Raw genomic sequence first — 11351 nt, 5'->3', positions numbered from 1 at the left:
CATACGGTTTCACTTATTTGTGGAACATAAGGAATAGCATGGAGGACATTAGGTGAAGGAAGGGAAAAATGAAGGGGGGAAATCAGAGGGGGAGATGAACCATGAGAGACTCTGGACTCTGAGAAACAAACTGAGGGTTTTAGAGGGGAGGAGGGGAAGGGTTAGCCTGGTGATGGGTATTAAGGAGGGCATGTATTGCATGGAGCACTGGGTGTTATACACAAACAATTAATCATGGATCACTACATCAAAAACTAATGATGCACTGTATGGTGACTAACATAACATAATAAAAAAATAAAAAAAGAAATGGAGCTGTACATTAAAAATGTAAATAAATAACAACAACAAAAAAGATGACTGTGCACACCAGTCAGACTGGCTAAAATCAACAACCTAGGAAACAACAGGTGTTGGTGAGGATGCGGAGAAAGGGGAACCCTCTTACACTGTTGGTGGGAATGCAAACTGGAACAGCCACTGGAAACAGTATGGACATTCCTCAAAAAGTTAAAAATAGAACTATCTTACAATCCAGCAATTGCACTACTAGGTATTGACCCAAAGAATACAAAAATACTGATTTGAAGGGGCACATGCACCCTGATGTTTATAGCAGCATTATCAAAATGCCAAACTATGGAAAGAGCCCAAGTGTCCATCGACCGATGAATGGATAAAGAAGATGTGGTGTATATACATACAATGGAATATTACTCAACCACCAAAAAGAATGAAATCTTGCCATTTGCAACAGTGTGGTTGGAGCTAGAGTGTATAACGCTAAGTGAAATAAGTCAGTCAGAGAAAGACAAATACCATACGATTTCACTCATGTGGAATTTAAGAAACAAAACAGATGAACATATGGGGGGGGGAAGAGAGAGAGAGAAGCAAACCATAAGAGACTCTTTTTATTATTAATTTATTTTTATTAACATATAATGTATTATTTGTTTCAGGGGTACAGGTCTGTGATTCATCAGTCTTACACAATTCACAGTGTTCACCATAGCACATACCCTCCCCAATGTCCATCACCCACCCCCCTATCCTCCCACCCCCCACCACTCCAGCAACCCTCAGTTTGTTTACCATAAGAAACTCTTAACTACAGGGAACAAACTAGGGGTTGATGGAGGGAAGTGGGTGGGGATGGGCTAAATGGGTGATGGGTATTAAGGAGGGCACTTGTGATGAGCACTGGGTGTTCTATGTAAGTGATGAATCACTGAATTCTACTCCTGAAACCAATATTGTACTGTATGTTAACTGACTGGAATTTATTTACTTTTTAAAAAATGATTTTATTTATTTATTTATTTGAGAGAGAGAGCATGAGAGAGAGAGAGAGAGAGAGAAAGCACAGGGGGAGGGAGAGGGACAAGCAGACTCCACACTGAGCAGGGAGCCCGATGCGGGGCTCCATCCCAGGACCCTGAGATCATGACCTGAGCTGAAGGCAGATGCTTAATCGACTGAACCACCCAGGCACCCCAACTGACTGGAATTTAAATAAAAACTTGAAAAAAAAAAAAAAGAAAATGTGACTGTGAAAACCTAAAATGGGAGTGGCAGGTCTGTGAGTTAATCAGAGAATTGTCACAGAGAATAGATTAAAATCTATTATATAAAACATATTGTATATGCTCTTTATATACACAGTGAAGATTAATGTTCAGGAAACATTAAGGACATGGAGAGATAAACTCAGAGTGTTTGCATTTTTATAATAATGTAGCTATGTTTTTAAATATCTTATTTATATAATATATATAATGTAACAATACGTATAATATGGTAAGATATATTAAAATATATATAATATATATAAACATGCACACTGTATTCTCACACCTCAAATAGGTATCAGAATTCCTGATGTCATTGATTAGAGAGCAATATCTTTGTCCATCACTTAGAAAAGAAGACTCTTATCCAGTTAGAGAAGGATGGTGTGTCCACATTTACCAAGAATTTGAAATGGAGATGAGCAGACGCAGGTGGAGAAAAGTACATGGTGTACACTGGGCCTCACAGGGTCAGGGAATTCCTTCCTTCCTGATTCTTGGTCTTGAAGGATTTGCACTTGCCTGGGATCTCAGTGACAATAAAATTGTTTGACTAATGAGGAGCTTTGGAAATTGAACCTCTAGGGATACAGAGACTGCAGTCTGCCTGTGACCACTTATTTCAGCAATCCTTCCCATGAAAAGTAGTAGCATAATTGGGCCTCCTCCCATAGATGATCCTTCTTGCTCAGGAGCCTAGGTCTCATTCAGTCCCCCTGCCCTTTCTGAGTACAAATCTCCCAGATGGTGCCTTCAGGGGAAATGTCAATCATCATTCCACTGTGATGCCAGCCAGGTAACCTACGTGGATGTTTGGAAATGAGGGCAGGTATTTCACTACAGGTTCATCCAGGGGAAGTTGTGAAGAGAGTACATGTACCAGATGATTGGAATCAAGTCATCCAGTGTCCTCCTGCCTGTCTGGCATCCTCTTCACATCCTTGTACTTTGTACCAATTTCAAGTACCTCCATTTACTAATGTACTCACTCTCTAGTATGGCCAGGGCCATTTCTTAATGAGTAGAAATCTGCTTTTTTAAAAAATAGGATGACTGTTAGACAAGTCTCTGACATTTACTTACAATTTTGTGGAGGTGAGAGGGCAGGGAATATTTGGTAAAGTTCACTTTATCTTCCCATTCTTGGTTCTTGACATACTTATGTATTATCTCAGGTGCTTGCCTCTGAGGTCTCTGGGGATCCAGACAGAATCTTCAGCTGCCTCCCCAGTCTGTTTCTCTTTATAAAATTACCAAATGTTTCAAATAATCAAAATGATATAGATAGGGCAATATTAAAAAATGGCCACCTGTTAACCCTTTTAGGAATTAACAATGGATGACACTCTGCTGTATCAGCTTCAGGTTTTTGTTAAAGGAACAGAATAATATGCATACAGAAAGCACCTACTACTTATCCCTCTCTATTAGTCTCCATCTCATCCTAAGACAGTGTTTGTCTCTGGTGATGCTCCTCCTGCTGGTCTAGAAAACACACATTTGATTGTGTTGTCACTCCACCTTCTCCATCAGATTCATCAACATGGGACCCAGAAACAAAACAGGGGTTTCAGAATTCCTTCTTATGGAAGTGACAGAGGATCCAGAACTGAAGCCCCTCCTCTTTATTCTGTTTCTATCCATATACCTGGTCACCATCCTGGGAAACTTGCTCATCATCCTGGCTGTCAGCTCTGACTCCCACCTCTACACCCCCATGTACTTCTTCCTCTCCAACCTGTCCTTTACTGACATCTGTTTAAGCACGACCACCATCCCAAAGATGCTGGTGAACATCCAAGCACAGAATCAGAGCATCACTTACACAGGCTGCCTCACACAGATCTACTTTGTCCTGGTTTTTGCTAGTTTGGAAAGTTTTCTTCTTGCAGTAATGGCCTATGACCGCTATGTGGCCATTTGTCATCCACTGAGGTACACAGTCATCATGAACTCCCGCCTCTGTGGCATGCTGGTTCTACTCTCCTTGTGCATTAACATTGTGGATGCCCTGATGCACAGTCTGATGGCATTGCAACTGACCATCTGCACAGACCTTGAAATCCCTCTCTTCTTCTGTGAAGTTGTTCAGGTCATCAAGCTTGCATGTTCTGACGCCCTCATCAATAACATCCTGATATATTTTGCAACTAGCATATTTGGTGGTATTCCTCTGTGTGGAATCATTTTCTCTTATACTCAGATAGTACCCTCTGTTTTGAGAATGCCATCAGTGGGCAGAAAGTATAAAGCTTTTTCCACCTGTGGGTCTCACCTGTCAGTTGTGTCTTTGTTCTATGGGACAGGTTTGGGGGTATACATAAGTTCTGCTCTTACTAACTCTTCCAGAAACACTGCAGTGGTTTCAGTGATGTACACTGTTGTCCCTCAAATGATGAACCCCTTCATCTACAGCCTGAGGAACAGGGACATGAAGGGAGCCTTGAAGAAACTTACAAGTAGGACACCTTCTCTTCTGTGACTGTGTCATTGGCATTCGACTGTGGTTTCTAGAATGAGTCAAAGTGACAAAAATACATGATGAGCCAGAATATCTGATTCTTGCATCATCAACTTCTTCTGAAATTATGAGATAGCATAATGGTCATGTGCATTTTAATTTGATGTGGAAAACTAACTTGTACTTTATCCAGCAATGTGGTGTTTGGCAAGTGATTTCAAATCTCTGATCTCAGTTTCTGAGTCAGATTCCCTAAAAGCAGAACCTGAGTCAGGGGTTCTTGTAGTAGTGATTTTGTGAGGTTTGTTTTCAGAAGAGAAGTGGGATAAGGTTAGACAGAACAGGGAAAGAATTTAAATGAGGATGTTGTGAGTCTACCTGAATCTAGGATCATACCATGAGAATTGCACTTCAGTGTTGGAACTGCTAGGAGGCCAGGTGCTGATATTTTGATATTTTGTCCCCAATTCAGGAATCACAAATTCCAGTCACTGGAAAGTGTACCTGTGGAGGGCAACATCAGCAACCACTACACTCAGTTCCAGGATATATAAAATGGCATTATTAGGTTATCTTAGTGGTTTGGCATGATAGGAGATAATTAAATTTTATCAGTGAGAAGGTCCTTGGCTGTAATAAGAAAAAGAAATCCTGACTCTAATATGTTCAAAATATAAAGAGGGTTATAAGGTGATGGATGCGTTAATTAACTTTCTTGTGGCAATCAGTGCACAGTGCATACATATATTAAGTCATCACATTGTACACCTTAACTTTATACAATTTTTGTAAGTATACCTCCATAGAGCTGTAAAAAAGAGTTCCCTTTCACTGTAAGGACTTCAGAAGTAGAGATATACAAGAACTGGACAGTAAGACTTCATTTATTCATCCACATGGTGGCTTCCTCATAGGTCTAGCTCCCCTTATGGTCCAGATGGTTGCAACAGTTGGAAGAAATCTATGAAAGAATGTATTTAAAATCTGGAATATGAGACCTTTCCTAAAGTTCTCTTGTTAAAATATATACAAAGTAGTATATAAAATGTATCTATGGTTTTAAAAAAACAGTAGCATAGTAAAACACATATCTCTCACCCAGGTGAAGAAATAAAGCCGTGCCACAGACAATCCATTTGATGGTGTCCCAGCCACACTACCCTCTTCTCTGCGGTGACAAACACTATATTGAACTTTGTATTTATCATTTTGTTTCATGTTCTTCTATTAGGTTGAATCCTATGAGGTTGCCATATTTGATCACATTTGCCCTCTAAAATGGGCAGTGGGATTCAATGTTATTATCACCCGTATGTATCCCTATCCAATTTGTAAATTTTCTTATTTTTGAGCAAGTTAAAGGTTAAATCTTTTTTTTTCATTTCTCAGAAGTCTTTCTTTTTTTTTTATTATGTTATGTTAGTCACCATACAGTACATCATTAGGTTTTGATGTGGTGATCCACGATCCATTGTTTTTGTATAACACCCAGTGCTCCATGCAGTATGTGCCCTCCTTATGTTTTGTTTCTTAAATTCCACATATGGGATGACTTGACTGTCTTGGCCAATCATTGGTAATGCTTCTGGATGATACAGCATTAGCATTCCTAAACCATCTCATGTTTCTTAAGTTCCTTTCAAAATTTTAATATTTTCATCTTGAGAAATGCCTTAAATCTTTCCCTCACATACAAGGCATGTCCACCTCTACCCATGACATAGAGTAGCAGTGTGAAAAAGTGTAGCAGGTCATGGCATCCATTCAAGTATATGCTCTGCACCTGAGCATAGGTTGAAAAATGTTGCTTATAAACTTGAAAGTCATAAGACTCCTCCATGGAAATGCTACTCATCTGTGTTAGTGTTTCATTCTATGAGAACTAGGCAACTATGTCAGTGATGTTCTCTGTCCTTAGGGGACTTTTCCACCCAAGATGGTAGGTGGCATATCATTTTTTAAAAGCAGCTACATGAGAGAAAGAATCAAATGTATAGACTCTTCAAAGTAGAAGAAAATTCAAACAATTATTGGCCCCTGGAAGACAAAGACCTTCAAGACAGTGTAGATTTATAAGGTACTTAGAAGATAATCAAGTGCCCTAACAGGATTGCTTCTGTAAAGCAGTGATGCTCCCTCACCTGGGGGAGACAGAAGTGGCCATGACGGCTTTTATCATTTGGTGTGTTAGTTACTTTCAGAACTCTGAATGTAACCCAAACCAGCACTTCTTTGTAAATGGGGAAAGCTTTTCAAGTGTATGGAGGCCTTGGTGTCCTCAATGTAGAGTGGAAACTGTCACCATGTCTTATGGGGATGTTGCAGTGACGAGCAGTGCAGAGAAGAAAAGCAGCCAGCACAACACTCAGCATATGGGACCCTCCTAGTAACATTTGCTATCATGTGTGTGTGTGGTTTTTGGTCCAATGGCACCTGGAATATTTCATTTCTCAGAAGGAAGCAGTGGGGTGGGCAACAGAGGAAAGGCAATAAAAAGAGAGTAAATCCTTAGCATGATAACTGTTTATGAGCATGAGAAGTGTTTATGAGCTGAAACTCTGGCTGGGAATCTCTATTGTTTAGAAAAGGAATGAAGTGCACAGGAATGATGTCAATATTCATTTGGCATGGACAGATGATGAACCATATAGCAATCAAAATGAATTAAAGAAAAAATGAATCAGAATTATAGGTTGATAAAAAATAAAAACCTAAAAATATTTATATGACAAAAGCCTACAGCATGAGAAAACCTTAAATATATATTGAAATCTCCCAGGCTATAATCCCTAGTAAATAAAAACCCCAGCAAAAAATAACAGAGACACAACAGTGAAGTGCTGGGTTTCCCACTAGTTGATATGATCAAGTTTAGACACTTCACTGTCCTCATTCTAGGTGTTTTTATTGCAATTAATAGTAGAGATATAAGTAAAGCCCACATCGTAAGTTTGTACAATCTTGATTCTTTTCCTTCCCCAGGGGAACCAGTGCACTGACTTTATGTACATTATTCCCCTGCAATTTTTACTATAATTAGTTTTATCCTTTCATAAAAACTTACATTCTTTGGATAAAGAAGATGTGGTATATACACACACACACACACACACACACACATATATATATATATATATATATATATATATATATATATATACACATACATACACACACACACAATGGAATATTTTGCAGCCATCAGAAAAACAAAATCTTGCCATTTGCAACGATGTGGATGGAACTAGAGGGTATTATGCTAAGTGAAATAAGTCAATCAGAGAAAGACAAGTGTCGTATGATCTCACTGATAATGAGGAATTTGAGAAACAAGACAGAGGATCGTAGGAGAAGGGAGGAAAAATGAAACAAGCTGAAACCAGAGAGGGAGACAAACCATAAGAGACTCTTAATCTCAGGAAACAAACTGAGGGTTGCTGGCGTGGTGGGGGGTGGGAAGGATGGGGGGGCTGGGTGATGGACATTGGGGAGGGTATGTGCTATGGTGAGTGCTGTGAATTGTGTAAGTGATGAATCACAGACCTGTACCTCTGAAAGAAATAATACATTATATGTTAAAAAAAAAAAAAAAAGATAGTAGGAAGGGAAAAATGAAGGGGGGAAATCGGAGGGGGAGATGAACCATGAGAGACGATGGACTCTGAGAAACAAACTGAGGGTTTTAGAGGGGAGGGGGGTGGGGGGATGGGTTAGCCCGGTGATGCGTATTAAGGAGGGCACGTATTGAATGGAGCACTGGGTGTTATACACAAACAATGAATCGTGGAACACTACATCAAAAACTAATGATGTAATGTATGGTGAATAACATAACATAATAAAATTAAATTAAAAAAATTCTTTTGCATTTTAAAAGCTTTATATACATGAAACCATACACTACATTCCATTTAAAACTGGCATGCTTATGCAATTCATTTTTTTATTATGTTGGTATATATAGTCCCATTCACTAATTTTAATTACCAGAGAGTATTACCTAATATTGTTACATCACAATTCCTCCATTCCTTACTAATAGGTATTATGATCAATGCCTTACATCTCTGCTATTGTTATATAAAATGCTTGTAGTTTTATGAAGAGAAATACATGTACTAGGAAAGTATCTGGCTACATGTCTCTTGTTTCTCTGTCCTCAAGCCACAGGGATAATATACTCATCCCTGCAATGGTATGTCAAGAATGAGGAATGCAAGTAAGGGGAGAAGCTGACCCAAACCCTTCCCCACGACCATCACAAGAATTCAAGGGAATATGAGAAAGTGTATAATGGTTTTCTTGTTTTAAAAGGGACCAATTTCTTCACAGGAGGAAAATATGTTCTGCCATGTTTTAGAGAGATTAGAAGAACAGCTGACTGAGATAAAGGTCAGTATCAGTACAGACATACATGGGCACTTGTCAACAGGAAGACAGGCTGGAGTGCATGGGACACCCAGGTCTCGTTTCATGCATGCACACTCTTCATTGCTTTCCCTGGATGAATCTGTAGCAAAATACCTGCCATCCTTATTGAAGCATTAACTAAAGGACTTTCAGTTACCTGGATGGCATCAGCGTGGAATGATGCATGACATATCACCTAGATACAAAGATGGAAGATCTGTCTTCAGGAAGGGCAGAGAGACCAAGTGAGGCAATGGGCTCAGGGTCAAGAAAGATCATTCCTGCTTGGAGCCTCAGGTGTGCTTCTTCCTGACTAGGTAGGGGCTGTTAGGTTGTCACAAGATGACTCTTTATGGTGTTCTATCCCTGGGGGGTCAATATCCAAAGCTCCCCATTAGACAATATTTTTAGTGTCCTTCTGATCTCTGGGCTCTGCAAATCCTTAAAGACCAAGACCACAGAAGAGAGGAATTCATGATGGATAATCCTTGAGCCTATGAGGCGAGGTGTACATCATCTATCCTCCCTACTGTTCATGCTCATCTCTGTCTCACACACCTTGCACACATATACTCACACTCTTTCTAACGAATTCTAGGCTTCTTTTCTTAAAGTTACAAAGAGAGGCATCAGTATGTGATTAATGATATCTCGAAGCCCGATTCCAATTTTAATGTGCAAATACTATTTACGTACTGGGTGTAAATAGTATATTTGTAATATAGTTAAGATATTATAAAATTCAATCTCCTAGTGTTATTTCACCTTTAGATCATTGAATGTTTACTGTACTTTCTTTCTATTTCTTATAGTTTACATGGGAATATATCATCTATTCTTTGTGATCATTGTGGCTGTGATCATGTAGACAGACTTTATACTCTCTTTTTAATCTTTCGTAATCACCTGTTCCAAGTTCTGCACAATAGATACAGTGCACATTTTTATTCCCACTGGGGGATTTTCAAATGAATTACGGTTCTTCATTTTTATTTATTTATTTATTTTTAAATCTTTTTTGAGAGAGTGAGTGAGTGTGAGCAGCAGGGGGAGAGGCAGAGGGAGAGGGAGAGAGAGAATCCCAAGCAGGCTCCATGCCCAGTGCAGAACTGCCTTCATGACTCAATCTCATGACTCCGAGATTATGACCTGATCCTAAATCAAGAGTTAGATGTCTAACCAGCTGAGCGACCAAGGTGCCTCAAGGTTCTTCATAATTTTGTTAAGGATTGATTGATTGATTGATTGATTGATTTTAGAGAGAGAGCATGTGGGAGCAGAGTGAGAAGAAGAGGGAGAGAATCTCCAGAGACTCCCCACTGAGTGCAGAGCTCAACTTAGGGCTTGATCCCATGACCCCAAGATCATAATGTGAGTGAAACCAAGAGTTCGACACTCAACTGACTGAGCCACCCAGGTGCCCCAAGGTTCTGTATTTTTAATTGTGTCGTGATAAAGTACAGTGTGCAGTTTGTCCATCACTCAGATTTCATCGGTAATAATAGGCGTGGATGATACTGCATGTTAATATTCACTTGAAAACATTTTTCTTTAAGCATTTCAGTATTTTCATGTATTTACCAATGTCTTTCACATTTTAACTCTTAAAGTTTTCTTAATCTATATTTTCAAAATATATTTCTTGAAAATAGGCTTATGACAAGAATGCATTGTAATATCACTCTTCACCATGTTAACACCAGTAAACTTCAAACACATGAATAATAGGGAAATATGAAGACTTAGCTGGGCTCAAAAAATGATAAAGCTTTCTATGTACCTCAAGAAAACAAAAACATAAATGCTATGGTGGGCTGGAGCCAAAGGGTTCTACTGATTTATGTTCACAGGTAAGTGGATACTTACTCTTCTGGGTAATGGGGATTAAAGAATGAAACTGGACCCCAATCTTTCACTACTCACAAAAGTCAACTCAGAATGGATTAAACACTTCAATGTAACATCTGAAACTGTAAAACTCCTTGGACAAAAAGAAGGGGATAACCTCATTGACATTGGTTTTGGTGATGATTTTTCAGATTTGACATGAAAAGCAAGACAACAAAGCAAAACTGAACGTGGGAGTACATAAAACTAAAAAGAATCTACATAGGAAAAGGAACAATCAAGAAAATGAGAAAGCAACCTGTGGATGCGAGAAAATCTTTGCAAAGCTCATATCCAATAAGTGGTTTGTATCCCCACTATATAAGAAACTCATACAACTCAATAGCAAAAACTCAAATAATCTGATTTTATTTATTTATTTGACAGAAAGAGAGCACAAGCAGGGGAGGTGCAGGCAGAGGGAGAGGGAGAAGCAGGCTCCCCGCTGAGCAGGAAGCCCAACATGGGGCTCAACCCCAGGACCCTGGGATCATGACCTTAGCCAAAGGCAGATGCTTAACCAACTGAGCCACCCAGGCACCCCACAAATAATCTGATGTTAAAATAGGCAAAGACCTGAATAGACAGCTTCTTAAAAAAGACATACAAATTGCCAACATGTACATAAAAAGGTTCTCAACATTACTAGACACCAGGGAAATGCAAATCAAAACCTTATTGAGATATTACTTTATACTTGTTTACATGGCTGTTACCAAAGACAACAAATACCCGTGAGTAGGTGAAGAAAAGGCAGCCCTTTTACACTATTTGTTGGGAATATAAACTGGTTCAGCTGCTGTGGAAAACAGTATAGCAGGTCCTCAAAACATTAAAAATAGTTATAAAGGAGACCCAAATACATCGAAAGAATATTTTATTTTTGGATAGATATGCACAATGTCATAGAAATGTCAATTTGCCTTAAATAGCTTTATAGATTTAATGGAAAATCTGTGATGCTGTTGTACTTGAGAGACTGATTTTAAAATTTGTATGAAAGAGCAATGGAGAAAGAATAT

General features: G+C 39.0%; 1 protein-coding gene across 1 annotated transcript; it reads left to right on the top strand.

Moving 5' to 3' along the window:
• The first annotated feature begins 3099 nt into the window (after positions 1–3099).
• LOC116626671 (olfactory receptor 7G1-like) lies at positions 3100–4053 on the top strand. Its single transcript, XM_032396114.1, has one exon. The coding sequence runs from the start codon at positions 3115–3117 to the stop codon at positions 4051–4053; it is 939 nt and encodes a 312-aa protein (XP_032252005.1). The 5' UTR covers positions 3100–3114.
• Positions 4054–11351: the final 7298 nt, after the last annotated feature.

This window comes from Phoca vitulina, unplaced genomic scaffold, assembly GCF_004348235.1.
Source record: "Phoca vitulina isolate PV1807 unplaced genomic scaffold, GSC_HSeal_1.0 scaffold89, whole genome shotgun sequence".
Classification (NCBI taxonomy): domain Eukaryota; kingdom Metazoa; phylum Chordata; class Mammalia; order Carnivora; family Phocidae; genus Phoca; species Phoca vitulina.
The sequence above is the reverse complement of the archived record's forward strand: the minus strand, read 5'-3'. Positions and strand labels throughout refer to the sequence as shown.

Excerpts from the sequence above, each read along its gene's own strand:
- LOC116626671 (XM_032396114.1), top strand. The coding sequence starts at position 3,115 with ATGGGACCCAGAAACAAAACAGGGGTTTCAGAATTCCTTCTTATGGAA.